Source organism: Tenrec ecaudatus, chromosome 7 (assembly GCF_050624435.1).
Source record: "Tenrec ecaudatus isolate mTenEca1 chromosome 7, mTenEca1.hap1, whole genome shotgun sequence".
Lineage (NCBI taxonomy): Eukaryota > Metazoa > Chordata > Mammalia > Afrosoricida > Tenrecidae > Tenrec > Tenrec ecaudatus.
Window position 1 is genome coordinate 90,677,011 of NC_134536.1, and position 19,809 is coordinate 90,696,819.

General features: G+C 38.8%; 1 protein-coding gene across 2 annotated transcripts in view; it reads left to right on the plus strand.

The window, feature by feature from the left end:
• Positions 1 to 233: 233 nt before the first annotated feature.
• The window catches only part of ME1 (malic enzyme 1), a 178,169-nt gene continuing 158,593 nt past the window's right edge, over positions 234 to 19,809 (plus strand). The window contains exon 1 of one of the 2 annotated variants that reach the window (XM_075554825.1): positions 234 to 558. In XM_075554825.1, coding sequence (XP_075410940.1) covers positions 481 to 558 — 78 coding nt within the window. In that variant the 5' untranslated portion in view covers positions 234 to 480. The other variant, XM_075554826.1, reaches the window with a different exon arrangement.

Sequence of the window (19,809 nt, forward strand, 5' to 3'; positions counted from 1 at the left end):
CCTTCCCCGCGCTCCGCCACAGCCCACCACGCATTGGGGACCTGTCGCCCCGTGGCGAAGCCGTGACCAACAGCACGACGGGAGCCCGGGCCGGGTGCGCCGAGGGAGTGACCTCGGCCGCCCGAGTGCGGGTCGCCCCTGCCCCCGCGCTCCTCAGGCGCCCGTGGCTCGTGCGCCTCTTCACGCGCCATGACTCAGCGCTTCTCGTAGGCTGCCCTGTTGGGGACACCGGCTTCGCGCGGGCTCCTCCCGCTGCGGCCACCCCCTCTCGCCACCCACGCCCGCCCCCCGCCGCACGGCCTTCCCCCGCGCGGCCGCCGCCGCCGCCTCAGTGCGCTCGGGGCTCCCGCCGCATCTGCCGTCCGCACCGCGCGCGCCGCCGCCTCCCGCCCCACGCCGCCGCCGCCGCCGCCTCAGTGCGCACGGGCTCCCGCCGCAACTGCCGCCCGCACCGCGCGCGCCGCCGCCCGCCGCCCAGCCATGGAGCCCGCCGGCCTCCGCCGCCGCCACACCCACCAGCGCGGCTACCCGGTGACGCGCAACCCCCACCTCAACAAGGTGAGCCGCCTTCCCGCCGCCGCCCGAAAGCCCCCCGCCGGCGGGCCGGGCCCTTCCCGCGGGTCCCCGGCGCTCCTCGTCGCCCAAGCGCCGGATCCCCCAGGGCCAGAGCCGCCGGGCGGCCGGGGGGCGGGGGCCGCCCATCCCGGGCGATGGGAGGGCGTGCGGCTGGCGGGGGTCGGCGGCCGCGGGCTCGGGAATGGAGGTACTTTCGGAAGACTGCTTGGGGACCGCGGGCACCCAGCGAAGCCCAGTGGTCGCGGGGCGGGGTTGGGTGTGAACGTGGCAGAGCAGGTAGGCTGCCCGGCCCCGGCGGGCGATGTGCCACCCACGGACTGGGCCCAGTGCGGCCCGCTGGCGACTGCAGGGGAGAGAAGTGGCCCTGCTGGTGTGGCCTGGATCAAAAGGAAGGTGTTGGGATGCCGCCGCCGCCGCTCACATCAACGCCCTGGACGCCAGGGCTCCTTGGTTGCTGGAGCGACTCTGTGCAGAGGCTGGGAATGCGCGGTGGGTGGCTTCTCCAGGGATGCTTTGCATGGCCTGCTAGGAACTGTGAGCAAAGCCACTGCGTTTTAAATATATATATATATATATATATATATATATATATATATATATATATATATATATATAAAGTATATATATATACTTTATATGTATATATATTTAAAGTATATATATATATTTAAAAAAATCTGGCCTTCTGGAGGTTACTGTAGATGGTAATATATATTTAGATTTCTTATTTTTATCGAGAAAAACAGCATATACTATGCTCCAAGACCTTTTTCCACATCTTGGTAACATTTCATTATTACTACACACCCAGTTTACATTTATTAATATATAGTAATAATATAAACGTTTGAGGTTGCTCTGAAATGAAAAATAACTCATAATTCCTCATTTTTCTTATCTAGGGTTGTCTCTAGTTTATTCTTGTGTGTGTGTGTGTGTGTGTGTGTGTGTGTGTGTGTCCGTACGCGCACACTTGTAACATTTCCAAATTTCAGTTAAGAGGACGTGCCCTTCATCAACATGGAAGTCCATTTCATCATTTTGTCCATCTTTTTAATAGACACCTTTTTCATTAAGAACTGGACCTCAGCTTTGGGTTCTCCAGCTAAAGTTGCTGGTGATTTGTTGATCATTATTGGAGATTAGAAGACTTGTGATTACTTTTATTTAATAAATTATAGCTAGTGCGAGCTCTTTTCAAGTTTTGTGGTGATGGCACCTTTTACAAATTGATTAGGAAGAATTGTAATTGAATTAGAAATCTATTACAAAGCACTAGGAATTCAAAAGTTCTATTTTTAATGAAAAAACAAATTTAAATGCTAGGTTGATTCCTCCCCCTAACCCCACCCCCACTGCTTTTTATTACACTGTCACTTGAGGCCTTTTTCATTAGAACAAAGGTAAAATTCAGTGTGAGACAACAGTTGGTGACTTTGATGTGCTACTTGCCTGCTACAATTTATGACCAAATTTAAATTACCACTTAAAAAGGACCACCCAGTCCTATAGCCTAAGTTGAATTTCCTACAGTTAGAGACAAGTGTCTTAAGAGAGACTCAGTAGAATGTGCAAGAGCACTTACACTTTTACTGTGTCTACATCAAGATTTATATTTAAATCCTTCCAACTCCTACTCCCCTGTACGGGTTACCTATTTCAGAATAATAGTATCAGAGATCTTCCATCAAAAGTAGAAAAGTACAGATATTAATGACTGTGAACTGATTAAAAATTTTGTAGTTGAATTTTATTCTCTCCATAATGTGAAATTTAATTCAAAAGCATGTTTACTAACTCTGAGACATCCAATTCATAAGCAGTTCTAAAACAATTGGGAGCAATTATTATAAGTAACATTTAAATCAATGCTGCAGAACTTTTCGTTTTCTTGATCAGCTGTGCACTTGGAACCTGTGGACCTTAAAGTTTTCTATAGTCCCAGAATTTGTAATGCTTTTTGTAATTCTTGGCTCTTCTCAAAGAACTCCATTCACCCTGGTGGTGCTAACCAAAAACTTAGTGCTTGGACTATACCAGCTGCTCTTTAGGAGAAAAGATCCAGCCATCTGTTCCCGTAGAGATCACAGCCTCAGGAACCTTAATCGTTTCTCTGCCCTATAACATCACCACAATTGGAATTCACACAAGGGCACTCAACAATAACAGCATCCCATAACAGCCTATCTCATCACCTGGCCTACATGAGACCTTCTTCAGTTCCACTGACACAGATCTTCATTGCTTTAACGCTGAGCTGACTAACAGTTTGCTGGCTTTTTTCTCTTGAGTATTGTGGTTTGCCCATAAAAGTTTGAGGGAAATAGCTTAAGAAGCTAACATTTTCTATCAGTCCCCTACGATCCAAATATTGATGCTTATTATCATATGAATATAAATGTTGAATGTAAATTCAGTCTGTTAGGCTTATTGTCTTCTCTAAATTTATCTCACTAGTCTTCCAATATAATCTTTTACCGAAAATACACAATACATTCCTTTTTGCTTTTGTGAAATTCTTACAATTAAAATGTCATTAGCTGATTGAATAATGCTCTACCAAGGGAAGCCTTTCTTAATTATCTTAGTCTTATTACTATCACTTAACATATCTGTTTCTTTGTGTACAATTTCCCACATTATAATTTTTTAATATATACTCTTGAGTCTCACAGAGCAAGAGTCAATAGGCATTAAATAATGCTTATTTAATGAATAAATGAGTCTTGATTTCAATTTTTTGTCTTCCAAACTGCTCAGCTTTTAAAATGGCCAAGAAATGCATGTTATCTAATGATTAGGACCTGTGGTAGTTTGAGCATTCTTTTAAGATATTTTTGTCTTCATGTGAGAAAGACAAGGCTTTCTGCTCCCATCAAGAATTACTGTTTCAGAGAACCAACAGGGGCAGTTAGTTCTATCCTGTCCTATAGGGTCACCATGAGTTGGAATTGACTCAATGGCAGTGGTTTTTTGTTTTCATTAATGCTATTTCTGCAAAGTAAGTTCACATTGAAATCCAAAGCTCAGTTGACTTTAAATACCATTTTATTGTAGAGTGGAATAAGTGGGTAAGTAAAAATATATTGTTGCAAAATCATAAAAATGTTTATTAAACAAGTATATTAAAATATGGAACTATTATTTCCTTACATATAAGTCATTTAGCTCTATATACTTCTGGAGGTGGTGTTTACAGCTCTCTGACCCCTACTCTTGAGAATGAGGGGAATTCAGAGCACTTCATTGTGCTCATATGGAACTTGTCCATGGATCAAGAGTCAGTTATGTTAACAGAAGAAAGAAATACTGCATGGTTTAAAATCAGGAAAGGTGTGCATCATGGTTTTATCCTCTCACTGTACTTATTCAATCAGTATACTGAGCAAATAATTAAAGAAGTTGGATTACAGGATGAAGACTACAGCCTCAGGATGGGAGGAAGGCTTATTAACAACCTGATATATGTAGATGAAACAACCTTGCTTGCTAAAATTAAGGACATGATAGAGATCAAGGATTGCCACCTTCATTGTGGATTACAACCCAGTGTAAAGGAGACCAGTATCTTTACAAGACCAGTAGAAAAAACCGTGTTAAATGAAGAAAAGATTGAAATTGCCAAGGATTTTGTCTTGCTTGGATCCACAGTCCATGCTCATGAAAGCAGTAGTGAAGGGATAAAAGGATGTATTGTATTGGGTAAATCTGCTGTGCTTGACCTCTTTAAAATGTTGGACAGCAAGGAGGATACTCGGTGTGTGAGCATTGAGGTGCATCTGACCCGTCATGGTATTTTCCACTGCCTCACAGGTATGTGAAAGTTAGACATTGAATAAGGAAGACTGAAGAATTCTTGGATTTGTATTGTGCTGGTGAAGAATATTGAAAGTACCATGAATTGTCAAAAGAACCAACAAATTTATTGTAGAACAAATACAACCAGAATGCTATGCCCCTACATGCAAGGATGGGGAGACTTCTTCTTATCTACCTATGTGAACATATTATCAGGAGGAGTCAGTCCCTGGAATAGGACAACATGCTTGGTAAAGTAGAGGGACAGTGAAAAATAGGAAGGCCCTTGTTTTGTTCTCTTGGACAAAGGGTCTCTATGAGTTGAAACTGACTCGATGACACCTAACAACAACTGCCTTTCTTGAATTCTGTGCTCTTTGATTTATATGTACATCAAAATAGTAATTTTGACATCCTGGAGGAGCTCAAACTTTGTTCCTTTGTACTTTTCTTTTAACTTTGGAACCAAAAAGGAAAAAAAAAAAAGGGCTGCAGTTTGGACTAGAGTAAGGTTTCCTCACACAATATTAGAAAGTAACCCTTGTTAGCCTTGAAAAATGAGTACTCGAATATAAGCCGACCCACGTATAAGCCGAGGTACCTAATTATTACCTTGGAAACCAGAAAAACTGATTGACTCGAGTATAAGCCGAGGGTGGAAAATGCAGAAGCTATTGGTGAGTTTCAATAATCAAAACAAATGAAAATAAAATTACTAAAAATTGAGACATCAGTGGGATAATGTATTTAAATATTTATTTTTTTAAAAAACATAAAAGGACAAGTCATTTAACATTAGTAAACCAGCACAGTCAGTGGAAAATAGGTTCAACAAAAACAATAAGGTATCAACAATGATACCTTTAGAGTACTATTCCCTGAGCTCAATCAGCAACCAAGCTAAAATGTAAAGAGTTAAAATCCTTCAAAACTGGATTCCTCATCATCATTCCTGTATCCCAATGCAGAGCTTCAGCTGGTGTGAGGTCATCATAGACGCTGTCCTCACTGAGATCGCCGTCATCACCGTCACTGCTGTCATTTTCATACGAAGCGCAGTCTTCACTGCCATCCATAGCATTACTAATACTACATTTCTGGAAGGCATGTCGCACTGTGTCTTCTGGAATGTCTTCCCATGCATCTTGAACCCACTTTGTTACTAACTCTGTGTCAGGCTTCATGAGATTTCCTCCTTTTGTTAGTTGGGCTTGACTAGATGACATCCATTCATGCCACTGACCCGTGTCTAAGCCGAACCCCAGTTTTTCAGCACATTTTTTGTAACTCGACTTGTACACGAGTATATATGGTAGGTGCATTCTCATGATAGAAAGGATTCCTTGGTGCAACTTTCCTGGCCTTTTTACTCACCAATGCAGTTTTCAATTTTCTTAAAAGTTCTTTGTTGACCACGAAGTGTTGACTGGATCAGGTAACAGGCATAAGAAGACCCAAAACCATCATATAGATGTGAACAAGGGGTGTCAGAGTGGAGACCAAAGGCCCTTCTGTACATGATTAGACATTCCCTCAGAGGGGTCACAAGGAAGGGACCAGCCAGCCAGGGTGCAGTATAGCACTGAGGAAACACACACTGAGGAAACACACAACATCCCTCTAGTTTTTTGTTTCTTTTTTTGTTTGTTTGTTTTTTTTAATTAGGGGCTCATACAACTCTTATCACAATCCATATATATACATACTTCAGTTGTATAAAACACATATGTATATTCTTTGTCCTAATCATTTTCGAAGCATTTGCTCTCCACTTAAGCCCTTTGTATCAGGTCCTCTTTTTCCCCTCTAGTTTTTTAATGCTCCCCCTACCCCTCATCATAACCTCAATTATACCTTAAAAATCTGGCTAAACCTGAGCATGTACACTGGTACAGATAAGAGCTCCCAACAAATGGAATCCAAGACAGATAACCCCCTCAGGAATGATAATGGGAATAGTGATACCATGAGGGTAGGAGGAATGTGGGGAGAGAAGAGGGAAAAGGGGAACCAATCCCAATTGACATATAACACCCTGCCTCCCCCTAGGGGGATGAACAGATATGTGGGTAAAGGGAGGCAGTGGATGGTATAAGATATGAAAATAATTTATAATTTATCAAGGGTTCATGAGTGTAGGAGGGTGGGGAAGGGAGGGACAAAGGAGCTGATACCAAGGGCTCAAGTAGAAAATGTTTTGAAAATGATGACGTCAACATATGTACAAATGTGCTTGGTACAATTATGTATGGATTGTTTTAAGAGCTGTAAGAGCCCCCAATAAATGATTTTATATATATATATATAAAATAAACCAAAACAACCCCTCCCCCCCCAAAAATCCAAACTTCTTCATAATGGGTCCCTATGATTGTCCTGTGTCCTTTGAGAGAATCTATCAAAGATTACCCTTTTGGCATTCCCCAAAAAACAATATCCATAATCTGAATTGGTTGCTCATCTCTGAATTATTGCTGACCTTCCATAAACCCTTGGTCCATCTAAAATCTGTTGTATGTGGGGCAGTAGTCCCATCAACCTGTTTCAAAGCTATAATAATTTGGGGAGATGTCCACTTGAGCTTTGTCAAAATATTACTACTAATCCTGAGCTCAAAATGTATTCTCCCCCCAGTGGCACAGAAAGGATCCTTATTTTTTTGAAGGCACCTTTACAAGACCGAGACAAGAGTACTCCTGAGAGAACTTGTCTGCAGCCAAGACAGAGATACACTTAAACAGGTTTTGTTGGTGATAAACTCATGTATATATGAACTGGAAACCCATAGTGTTTCACTTTTACTTCAAATCGTCACAAAGGTTGATGTTGATTCAAGTCTGACAATGCCACGAAATTCCTATTATTCATTGTATCACTTCAGGGAGGTGGTGGTGGTTGTTAGATGCCATCTAGTCGAGTCTGACCCCATAGACAACAGAGTGAGACACTCCCTGGCCCTGCGCCATTCTCACACTTTCTATGTTTGAACCGCTTGTTGTAGCCACTGTGTCAACTCTTCTTCTCGGGAGGGTCTTGCTCTTCTTTGCTGCTCTTCTACTTTACCAAGCACCATGCCCAAAGTGCCTGGGATGAAGTCTCTCCATCCTTGCCTCTAAGGTACATTCTGGCTGGTTAGTCTTAGTAAAATCATGGTTAGTTGACAGTAGATGCCATCTAAATTAAAAAAAAGAAAAAAACAAAACAAAAACTAAACCACAAAAAATCACAAGGGAAACACATAGAAATCATTGATAACAATGCTCATAGAACTCTAAGACTTACTCTTTTCTTGGAAAGCCATATTCAAGTAGCTTTGACGGTGCTGTCCCGTATACCTTGGCCGACTAATCACAGTGTGGGGAGTTCAAACCACCTAGCTTATCTGTGTGAGAAAGGTGAATCTGTATGCCCCCTTACAGATTCACAGTCTCAGAGACATAAAGGTCACTTTATGTCTCGATGGCAGTGGGTTTGGGTTTTTTATTTTGGTCCTCTAATATTCATCCTGGGTAATATTATATCATAACATTTGGGGAAATACTGCTATGTCAAACTCAGGATATTATGTCTATTTACACACAGCCCAAATTGTTTTTGGGATTCTTACCTGTGCCTGTATATGTGAGGGCTTTAAAAAGTTGTGGAAAATTCCATTATCCTTTAATTACTGTCTCTGAACTTTCTGAAGCCCCCTCCCCTCATATATATAATACCTATCTAATTTAATATTTAGAGTTCCTGGGTGGTGCAGGTAGCTAAGCACTTGGCTCCTTACAGACACCTGGCAGTTCTGATTCTAACTAGAGGTGTTGTGAAAGAAAAGCCAGGTGATCTACTGCCAAAAAAAATAGGCGTTGAAAACCTTACTCTGCTACCTAGAGGGTCACCATGAATTAGAATGAATGGAATGGCAGCTGGTTTGCTGTTTCCTTGCCTGTATTATATTTTATGTACTTATCTAATTTAAAAATGCTTATTATTTATTTTCAGAGGTACCTTTGATTTAGATGAGTTGTATTTAAAACTTTCTCAGAAATATTTAAGTGGCTAATATTTAATAAATTGCTCTTCAAAATTAAAAATTGACAGTAAAATTTCTTAATTTTTTCATTTATCATTTGTTTATTTTTCTATGCAATAGCTAAAATCATTAATATATATTTCTATCATAATTAATTTGTTCTTACATGGTTTCCATATCATTAAGATCAAAATAATAGCATGACCTACATGCATATCTCCAAGAAACTACTTATCAGTCTAATATGCAATTTGATCCAGCTTAAATTAGTGATGCTATTTTTATCAAAGTTAATTTTGGCCAGCATTATTATTTTTTAAACCTAAAAGTAAGCTTCTAGGGAAGTATCTTTACAGCTCTTTGTGTCCTAACCCTTTGAGACATCGCTGTGTGTGCTGTATAGGTAAGTTAAAAGATAAAGACAAGCTTAATGACTAAGGACTTCTCTTAGTTACACCATTAAGGGAAAGTACCTCAAATCTCTTGCTTTTCTTCAAGGTAAACCATACTAGAATGAATCATTCAGAACAAGTCACCCTCCACAATTCTCTGGAGGCACCTCATAAATATTAGAAAGTGATTTATTATTTAACATGGAATCCCACTGATGTGAAGCCATAGTGAAGATATAATCATAAAGATGTGGTACAGTCATAAACCTCAATATTGATTACCTTACTACAATGAAAATAGTAGTAGTACTAGGATAGGGTACGAACATTTCAACACTGTAGTAGCCTATACCCTCACTACATTTTGGTAGGTAAATAAAATGTGCTCTAAGAAGTGGGAGAAAGATCAGTTGCTAGCTCCCATAAAGATATACAGTCTCAGAAACCCTGTGTGGGGTCTTTAGGAATTGGAATCAATGTTTGGTTTGGGTTTGAGACTGATAATATGGAGTCCAGGAAATATTGTTGATAGGAGTAGGTGTAAGGTTTTGCGTTTTCTTCTCTGATTGCTTTCTAATTACTGGACAGGTGTAGGAAATGTGGTGTAATGGAATAGATATTTTAAGACTCTCTGCCCAGAACAAATGAACCCAAGTCTTAGTTCTCCCACTTAGCAATTGTGAGATGCAGGTGTAACCTCTCAACTAGCCTCAGTTTCTGTATTTGTAAAAAGAAGTGATGTTTTCATTTGTGTATCTTTTTTTCTCATTTCAATTGTTTGAATCTAGCTTGTGTGCCACAAAAAGCACTGACACCAGTTTCAATTTTAATTTTCCTTCTCTTAAAACCACTCAGTGTTTAGATCCAATGAGTAAGGAAACTGGAGGGGTTTCATTATTTCTCTCTCTCTTTTAATTAATTAATGAAATTAAAATATATTTTCCCTTTTATTTGTAGAGTATACCACATACAAAGAAAAGTGTACTATACTTAGTTGCACAGCCGATTTGTTTATCATTTTATTTAGCAAATGTATTTTCAGTACCCACTCCACGGTAGGCAATATTCTGGGAGCAGGGAATAAAGAAAACAGTGATTAAGGTTATATGACAAGGTTCTTGCTGTCAGAGCACCTGCATTTCAAGTGTAATATGATTTCTATATTTCTTGTTCACTTACATAATGCAATTATTTGAGAGTGTACATAACATTTTTAATGATATAAGGACATGGGATTTTGAAACTATTACTTGTTGCTAGGTGCCCAGGAATCAGTCCCAACTTGTAACTCCCCTGTGTCCGGCAGGAAAAAGCACTACCCAAACTTGCACCGTCCTCACAATTGCTGCTCCGTGTGCAGCTACTATGCCAGCCCATCTATTTTCATTATTACTGCTAACTATGCTCATGACAGTACTTCTATTAAAAAGAGAACCTGAACTCATAGCTGGACCAAGTCTGATGAGTACACTCACCCCTGCTCTCTTGACTGCTGGCTTTATTTTATTTATGGATTGTACATAAGAAATAAGACTCCTCCTTCTCTCTGGAGGAGAGAGGGTTACCTTGTATTCCTATACAGATGGCTGAGTTAGCTTGATAGCGCATGGCCTTTGCAGTTTTCTGTATGTTTTTTCTAAAGAATGCCTGGCCTAGGTTAATGTGGAAAAAATAAGACATGAAAAAGCTTTTTGCTTCTCATTACTGTGATAGCACGCAAACATTTACTGTGCACAAACTGTGGAGAGGGATAGATGATTGAAAGAACATGGCTAGTTGGAGTTATGTTTTGAGGTTTTACATTTTGGAGGGTAAAAGGAATAACTTACAAAGACACTCAGTTTAAAGGCCCAGTGATGTGAAGCTAGTGTTTGTTTCCGTTTGACTTTGGAAAGAATCAATTTACTTTGACAAAGCAAATATTTGTACTGTTTTCCAAAACCAACATCACCAAATATTGTTAGATAGTCTCAAATTGCCTGATCTAGCCTATTCATTACTTCTTATTTATTTGATGTTATTGAGTCAGCTCAACAATTTGTTTTGACAGTACATGTATCCAGAATTATTAAGTATGTTACAATTTAGTAGAGCTAACTTTGGATGTTCTGACCTAAATCACTAAGGAATTTTCTTAGACATTGCTTTAAATTTAAAGTGTGGCTGTTTGAGTTCTAAAAAAGGATTTTAAAATATAGCTTTTATATTTTAACTATTTTTAGCTTCATGTGTATTCTACAATACACTTTGAAAAAAGGATCCTGTCTATTACATTTTGAGAATTTCAGACATCAGTATTTGTCCTCAAATCTCGATCAGCTATCAGGTGAACAGTTTTCAGACACTTGAGGTCTTTGTATCTAAAGGAAACAGAGAAAGCTATAGGGTGGAAAGTCAAGTAATGCAATAATGAATAGTTTATCTAAAAGTGTGGGAAGGTAACTCTTAGAACTTCTCTATGTCACTGTTAGTTTTTGTGGAGTAAACTCCAACTTAGGGCAATCTTGCTTATAACAGAAGGGCAGTGTTGCTGGTCCTGTGCCATCTTCATGGTCCACTGGTCTGTAAGAGTCTGCTCATCTTGTTTCTGAATTTTTAACTCTAATAAACAAAGTTATAAGCCCTGGTTGCACCGTCAGGTACGTGTTGGGCTGGTAACTGCGGGGTGAGCAGTTTAAACCTACCAGTCCCTTCATGGGAGAAAGATAATACTGCTCCTAAAGATACTTACCGTATATACTCGAATATAAGCCGAGGTACTTATTTATTACCTGGGAAACCAGAAAAACAGATTGACTCGAGTATAAGCCTAGGATGGGAAATGCAGGATGTGAATTAACACAGAGACCAGAGGGGAGAGACGGAGCGCAGCCACAGACACATCCTTACCAGTTCAGCTGCCACCGTAAGTGAATCACTATGGGTGCTTCTGCAATTTGGAGCCGTCCACATCATAGGACAGCTCTGATTGGTTAGATGTGAGTAAACAAACATTCAAAGCCCTGCAGTGTCAGCGGGGCTCTGAATGAACAGCGGAGGAACGGCAGTCACCCGCGAGAGAAATGTTACACCTTGCTGGGGTACCACTGACCCGTGTCTAAGCGGAACCCCAGTTTTCAGCACATTTTTTGTGCTGAAAAACTCAGCTTATACACGAGTATACATGGCATACAGCTTTGGAAACCGTATATAGAATCACATATATAAGTTGGAATCAACTCAGTGGCATTGAGTTGATATGCTCCAAATAGCACAGCAGCCACCTTCATAAGAGACCACAGGACATGTAAGTATAAATAGGCAAATAATAATCAAACAAGAAAGAAACCACTAGTAACCCAGTCTAACTGCTCCCTTAAAAATTCATAGCCTCGGGCGGCGCTGTTTTCAAACTCTGTCCTATATTGTCCTTATGGGTTGTACTTGATGGACGGTTAATGAGTTTGGATTTTTCCTTTGAGTTTTGGAGTTTTTCACGTTTTCTCTTTGTATAGATATTTTTAGTGCAGGCCCTAGTGATTTTTATACACATCACTTTTTCGTCTACGTAAACATTTACTCCTTCAATTGTCATTGGACAAAGGCATGTCAAAGATATTGTTATAAAACACTAGAAAACTTTTTAACCAAAAAACAAAATGTGAAGCTGTTATTTGTTGACATATCCTTTATCCAGGTTCATACCCTTTTGTAGGTGATGTTTTCATCTGTGCTTTGCAATTTGTACCATGTCAAAGTGGCAGTTTAGAAACCCTCAAGGGACTCAAGTTGTAACTCTGTTCTTTGAGTTTGGGTAACAAAAAGAATTCTGAAAGGATAGGGTTAGTACTTACATTTACAGTCCTTGGTGCAGCTTTTCTCATCAATACAGTTTTTACTTTACTTAAAATGTTTTCTTAATAAGATCCTATGATTTGTGTCCTTAGAGGAAATTTATCAAAATTACCTTTTGAGGATCTCCCCCTCCCCTCAAACTTTCACCATAACCTTCTGCCTTGACCTCTGCCTTGAATTGAATTAGGTCAGCAGATCCTCTTGGAAGCCACTGCTTAATTGGATCTTTTACTTGAAGCCACTTTAACAAGACTCACTTACTCATCAAGTCAATATGTACTCATCATGACCCTATAGAACTGGGTTGAACTGTCCCTGTGGGTTTCCAAGACTGTAACTCTTTATGGGAGTTGAGACCCCATTCTTTCTCCTTCGGAGAGGTTGGTGGTTTTGAACTGCTGACCTTATGGATCACAGCCCAGTGCATAACCACTCTAACAGTACTAAGATGCATGTTACTGAGTGCCTCTTTAGCTAGCCACTGGAACCCTGGTAACATTTTGTTCTTCCTTAGCCTCGTACAGGCTGTCTTTTTCTTGCAGTCATTGTGTGTATTCATATTATATGCGCAGTAGGAACACAGTGGGGGCAGATGTTATAATACTTGCCTCTATATTTCATAAGAGCTTCTGAGAATAATAATAACAAATTTTCAAGATATCGTTTATTTTGCTCTTCTTTGATTTTTAAGTTTTATTGGCCTATAATTAATATAGATATAATTCAGTGGTTTAATTATATTGAAAAAGTTGTTCAATCATTTCCACAATCAATGTTTGAAACTTTTCTTCATTCTTGTACCCATTATTATTAGCAACCTATTATCCCTCAACCTCCTCTAAAAAAACCCTAAATAACTATTAATCTAGTTCCAGTGTCTATGGATGAACTACCCTGCATTTCATATGAAGAAACTCATACAAAAAAACCACTTATTTCATTCCTGATGTTCCAAGGATCTCTTATTCTAATCATTTCCCATCTATCTAAAGAATTCCTAATTTAGTCTTTCTTGCAAAGCAGGTTTGCTTGAGAAAAATTGCCTTATGTTTTTCTTCATCTGAGAAAACCTTTATTTAATTGTCATTCTTGGAAGACATTTTTACTGACTATAGGACTCTGAATTTATAGTTAATATTTTCCCTTTGGTATTATAATGAGAAATTCTGCAGCCATTCAAATAGCTGTTTCTCTGTAGGTAATGCATTTTTTCCCCTTGATACTTTAAAAGTTTGGGTTTTTTCCCAGTAGGTTGAATATAACTTATGTTTGGGTTTCTGTGGGTTTATCCTCCTGTGGGGTTCACGGATATTTCCAAACTGGTGCTGACTTGATGGCACCTATCTAACAACAACAAGTTTATGGTTCTTTTTATCCCTGAACGTGGTAATTTTTCATAATCTCTTTGAAACGTTGGCTTTCTCATCTCCTGGGATTCTGATGAAGACACCCATTAGGCCCTTTGATATTGGGACAGGTCCCTGACATTCTTTCTTTCCTCTCTTTCTTTTTCAGATTGCTTAGTTTCTCCTAAAGTTCTCTGACTCCTCTTGCCATCCACCTTGAGCACATCCAATGAATATTTTATTTCAGTTACTTCATTTTTCAGTTCTAATATTTTCTGTTTTTTTCTTTGTGGCTTCCATTTCTTGGTTAAGAATTTCTATCTTCATGTTCATTTCAAAGATATTGCCCTTGTGTTTTTGCATTATTGTTATAATAACTGCTTTTATAACACCCCCCCTGATTTTTTGTCCATCCTGGGGTACATATCTACTGTCTTTTCCATTTTTGAGTCAAACATTTTCCTGATACATTTTGTGCTCACTGATTTCTTTAGTGTATATCTTAGAGATTTTTTCATATTATGAAATTCTAGGTCTTAAATAAATGCAGTTTGTTATATTATATTTTTGGTCTTAGTCATCCAGCCTGTGTAGGTTCACGGTACAGGTTCTGAATCTCCTCTAGCACCTGTGGTTCCAACATCAGTTCAGTTTTCAAAGCCAACTTAATAGTGCCCCTGTTTCTCAAGTGCACCACCCAGTGACCAGTGTGGGATCTGCACAGTCCTGGTTAGTTCTGAAAGCCATTGGTTTGATGATTTGGGTCAGGTCCATGCACACACCGCTCACAGGTAAGCCAGGGATTTATATTCAACTCTATGGGATCTTCCACCTGAGCTCCCTGTTTTTTTGTGATCTCTCTGACATTTTCTGCCTCCCTGATGCAACTCTGTTCCCAGTCCTCTGCCCATTAAGTCAGACCTTTAGTTTCTCCAGTCTGCCTTATATTCCGTGCAGCTGTGTTTGCATCTGGTGCTAAGCAGCAAGAAGTGAGAAAAGAGCCACAAGTGGTTGGTCCACAATCATAGAACCTATTACTCCTCTGATTAGAGAGAAGGATTCCCCTTTCTCCAAATTCTACACATCTGAGAATGCCATCCACGAGCCTAGGGGTGCAGTAGTTAATGGAAAGTCACCAGCCGCTCTGTGAGTTAAAGATATGACAATCTACACCTGTAAGGATTTAGTTTGGAAGTCCTAGGGAGCAGTTCTATAGGGCCTCTGGTTTTGTATTTTCTGGTGACAGTCATGTCTGTTCAAACTTCAAGCTAAACCTCAACATACTCTTGATCTTTATATGTTGCCATTTAGACATATTAGCCTAAGTGTACATGCGTATTTCAAATTTATGAACTGTTGCAATATATAGTTTACAAAAATGTATCTTTACATAAAATAAGTATATTTGTGGGTGAATTGTCACATTTTAAGGAAGAATAACCTACAATTTTATTCTCCTTGTACCTTAGCAATTTGAGAGACAGTTTGTAATAGAAATATCAGTTTTATTAAAAGTTTAGGCTATCCAACAGTGTTTTGGGGATCCCTTGAGATAATGTATACTTCCTGTTATTGCTTTTTCAATGTAAACTTAAATATACAACCTTATTTGATAGTAGTTCCTATCTTTAAATAATTAAAGATATCTACTTTATGTAAATTAAAAGATAATTTCTTCTGCCCTTAGAAGGATGAGGTTTTCTACTCCTGGAAAGAGTTACAGTCCTGGAAACCCAGGGGTTTTCCTCTATACTCTATCCTACAGAAACACTATGACTCGATAGCAGGGAGTTTGGTTTTGGTTAGTTAGATTGTTAGTCAGCTGAAGGCTCAGATTAAAGAAGGTCACATTTATTTCAATATTTACAAGTGTTTTCCTTAGTCTATAGCCTAGTCTAGGCATACACAGTTTCCCTTCAGGTGAGAACTGTGTACCAAGAACTAAATAAAAATCACTTCACTCTGACATAGTGTCCCAAAGCCCATTATTGCGGAAGCCTTCAACTTCCCAGTCAATATCTTAGGTGGAGGTTTTATTTTAGCTTTTTGCTTTCCTCCTTTGAGTACTTGTTTTGGTCTTGGTTATTGAGCTTCACTTAGTGCCAGTTTTGAGGCACAGTAAGATAGTTTGCCACCGGTTACCATGGCTGTTGCAGCTGGTTCAAACCTTGGGCCCAGTGGTATTTTTGGAGCCTTATCATGATAGTTTGTTGCCTCCTTTAAAAACAAAGTCTCCCCACTCTGTAGTTCAACCTTTGCTAAAGTCACCTGTGAGCTTTATCATTAAATATAGGTTGGGTCAGAGGTGGGGCATGACAATATACAACAATTATTTCAGATAATTTTCATTAATATGTAGAAAATGAAACTGGTTAAAAATGATTGAGGGAGACTACTTACGGTTGTTAGGGAAGGTCTCTCTGAAGGAAACCTTTTATTTGAGACTTGAATAACATTTAAGATTTAATAGAAAAGTGATCTGAGCTGAGGGAACAGCAAGTATTGTTACTACTTTTAATCCATGATTAGAAATTTCCTATCAATCTAATTCTTGTATGAATTTTTAAAATATCTTACTCTTCTTTAGCTATTTGGGGCTAAGGGATCCCCACCCCAATGTAATGCTATTTCAATAGAGATTTGGTCTGTAAATTTCAGTATCTCAATAGAATTTTTAAAATCAATAATCTTGAAGTCTGAAAAAATAACTTTATATGAAAATTGGGTGATAGTCTGTAGTATGCTAATTTCTGAAATATAAAATGCAATTTTCTCAGCATTGTTCTAGCTATTATACAAAGGTAAGTCAAAAGTTTTAGTTCATCTTACTTTAGCTCATCTGCCGATCAGTGGTTCTAAATTCGGATGATTCCTCCGACCTGATTGCCTGCAGTGGTCATTTTGCAATGTCTGGAGATACGTATGGTTGTCACAACCAGGGTAGAGGTCAGGGATATTACCAGGTACACAGGACAGCCACCTACAGAAAGGGATTACCTTTCCCAATATGACAATAGTGCCAAGACTGAGAAATCTTGCTTTAGGTGAAGATGCTTTGAAAATTCCCACAGGCTCTGGCACTTATCTTGACATGTAGCTGTGCCTTTTGAGCATATCATGGTTGGTTTTGAATGCCAGGTTTAAAATAAGTAAAGACCTGGTAATGAATTGTTGTCGTTGTTGGTAGGTGCCAGCCATCGAATCAGCTCTGACCCCTGGCAACCCTTTGCACAACAGGTCGAAGCACTGCACAGTCCTGCACCAGCCTCACTGTCATTGCTATGCCTGAGGTCACTGTTGAAGCCACTGTGTCGATCCGTCTCCTTGAGGGCTCTCCTCTTCTTCACCACCCCTCCACTTGAGCAAGCATGTTCTGCCCTAGGGATGTGTCTCTCCTGACAATATGCCACCCTTGTTTTAGGAGCACTCTGGCCTTACTTGTTACAGTAGAGTTTGGCTTGTTCTTTTAGCAATCTATGGTACTTTCAACATTCTTCTCCAGCACCATCCTTCAAATGCATCTGTTCTTCTCCAGTATTCTGTGTCCAACTTTCACATGCAAATGATGCAGTGGAGAATACCATGGCTTGGGTTAAGCACACCTTAGTCCTCAAAGTAACATCCTTGCTTTTGAGTACGCTAAAGAGGTCTTGTGCAGCAGATTTATCTAATTCAATGCAGCTTTTGATCTCTTGACTGCTGCTTCTGGAAACATTGATTGTGGATCCCAGCCAGATAAAAGCTATGATAACTTCAACCCTTGTTCCATTTATCATGATGTTACGTATTGATCCAGTTGTTAGGATTTGGGTCTTCCTTACATTGAGTTAGAATCCATACTGAACACTACAATCCTTGATCCTTTAATACAGTTCCTCATGTTGTGGTGACCCCCCAACCATAAAATTATTTTTGTTGCTACTTCATAACTGTAACTTTGCTACTGTTATGAATCGGGCGACTCCTGTGAAAGGGTTGTTCGATCTACAAAGGGGTCGCGACCCACAGGTTGAGAACTGCTGGCATAGAGATTGAAGTAGGATGAGAGGATACAATAGTGGATTAGCTTAATTGAATTACTTTTTAAATGAATTTGTGGAAAGTTAAATTCTTATTGGAGATTTCAAATCATGAACACTCTGTATAGGTCATATAAATAATCTTAATTTGAAATTTAAATTGGATTGGCTGGTTATTCAAAATACTCACCTCCCCAGAACTGAAAATGTGTTTCAGATACAAATATTTGTTCATCTATATGTTTATTTAAAATACAGTGAGGTTCTGCTCTGTCCTGACATATTAGTAGGTATTAGCATGCAAATATGAATGGCATGAATACTTGGAACTCTGGGTTAAATAAGAATGAAAAAGATATAATGTAAATATGAGAACCCCAATATAAGAAGGACATGATGCTGTTGGGAGTACATTGGAGGACATTTCATTAATCAGAGAGGGCAGAAAGCTTTATTGAAGAAGATCATTATTCAGGAGGAATAGACAAGGAACACAGAAAGAAAGACATTTACAATTTTATTTGTAACTTAATTAACAATTAAAGCTAAATGGAACTCTCAAGTTTTATATATACTGTAGATTCTTCCACATCTCAAAAATTTCTGAAGAAATCAATGGAAGATGATCTTGTAATGCCTTTTGTTCTGGTTCAATGTATGACTAATCAGAACATTCATGATCAGGGACATATTTAGAGAGTTTTGTCCAGATCACATATGTAAGTTGTCCTGATATAATACACGTATCCATGTAATAACTAGGGTCTGTGTTAGCGACCAGTATTATCCATTTGCTTTGGAACTCATATATATTTCAATCTAAGTTCTTGGGTTTGATTACTTTCATCATTTGTATACATGGGTAATTTCAGTTATCTACCAAAAGTTACTAGTGTTCATTTAACATTTATTTTACTCCAATGAAGGAGCCCTGTTGGCATAGTGGTTATGTATTGGGTTGCTAATCCCAAAGTCAGCACTTTGAAACTACTAGCTGCTCCTTGGGAGAAAGGTGAAGCTTTCTGTTCCCATAAAGAATTGCAGTTTTGGAAAGTCACATGGGCAGTTCTATCCTGTCTTACAGAGTCACTATGAGTCAGACTTGCCTCAATGGCAGTGAGTTTGGGTTTTTTTTTTTTTTGGCCTACTTTTTTAAAGAGTTCTTAGCACAAAGTATGTAGGTAAAATTTTAAATATATTTTATAATAATCAATTATATGGTTTTAAAATTTATATAAAATATAAGTAAAATTAATGACTATGTAATGAAACCAGATAACATCTCTTAAAGAAACTTTAGTTAACATATTACTCATCTTTAGTAATTGCTCTTTCTGCCTCTTAAAGGTGATTATTGGTAGAGAATCTGATGATATAGCTGAATACATTCAATGCAATTTTTTAATATTATTTTTCTTATCTGACTTGATCTTGGAATCGTATGTCCTCTAGCTGACTTAAAATGAAGTAGCATATCATCAGGAAAATTATAAAAATGATTATTTATATTGTCAACTGGTAGTAAAAAATATTCCATTCCAACAAATAAGTTTTGGCATTCTGACAGAGTTGAGAGAAAAAACCCTTCAGGATAATGTGTCCAAGAAAAATTAGTATAATTTCTCTTTCTGTAAATGTAATATGTACACATAAACTATGTTAATAAATTTTAAAACATTCAAATATAAACTGAAATTCATTTTCACATTTTCCTTCAGAAATAGTATAATAAAAATAATTGATTTTATGTACTTTTATATATAATTTCATTCTCCAAAATTATTATTAAAGTTAATCCAAACCTTTTGATTTAAAGACTTGTT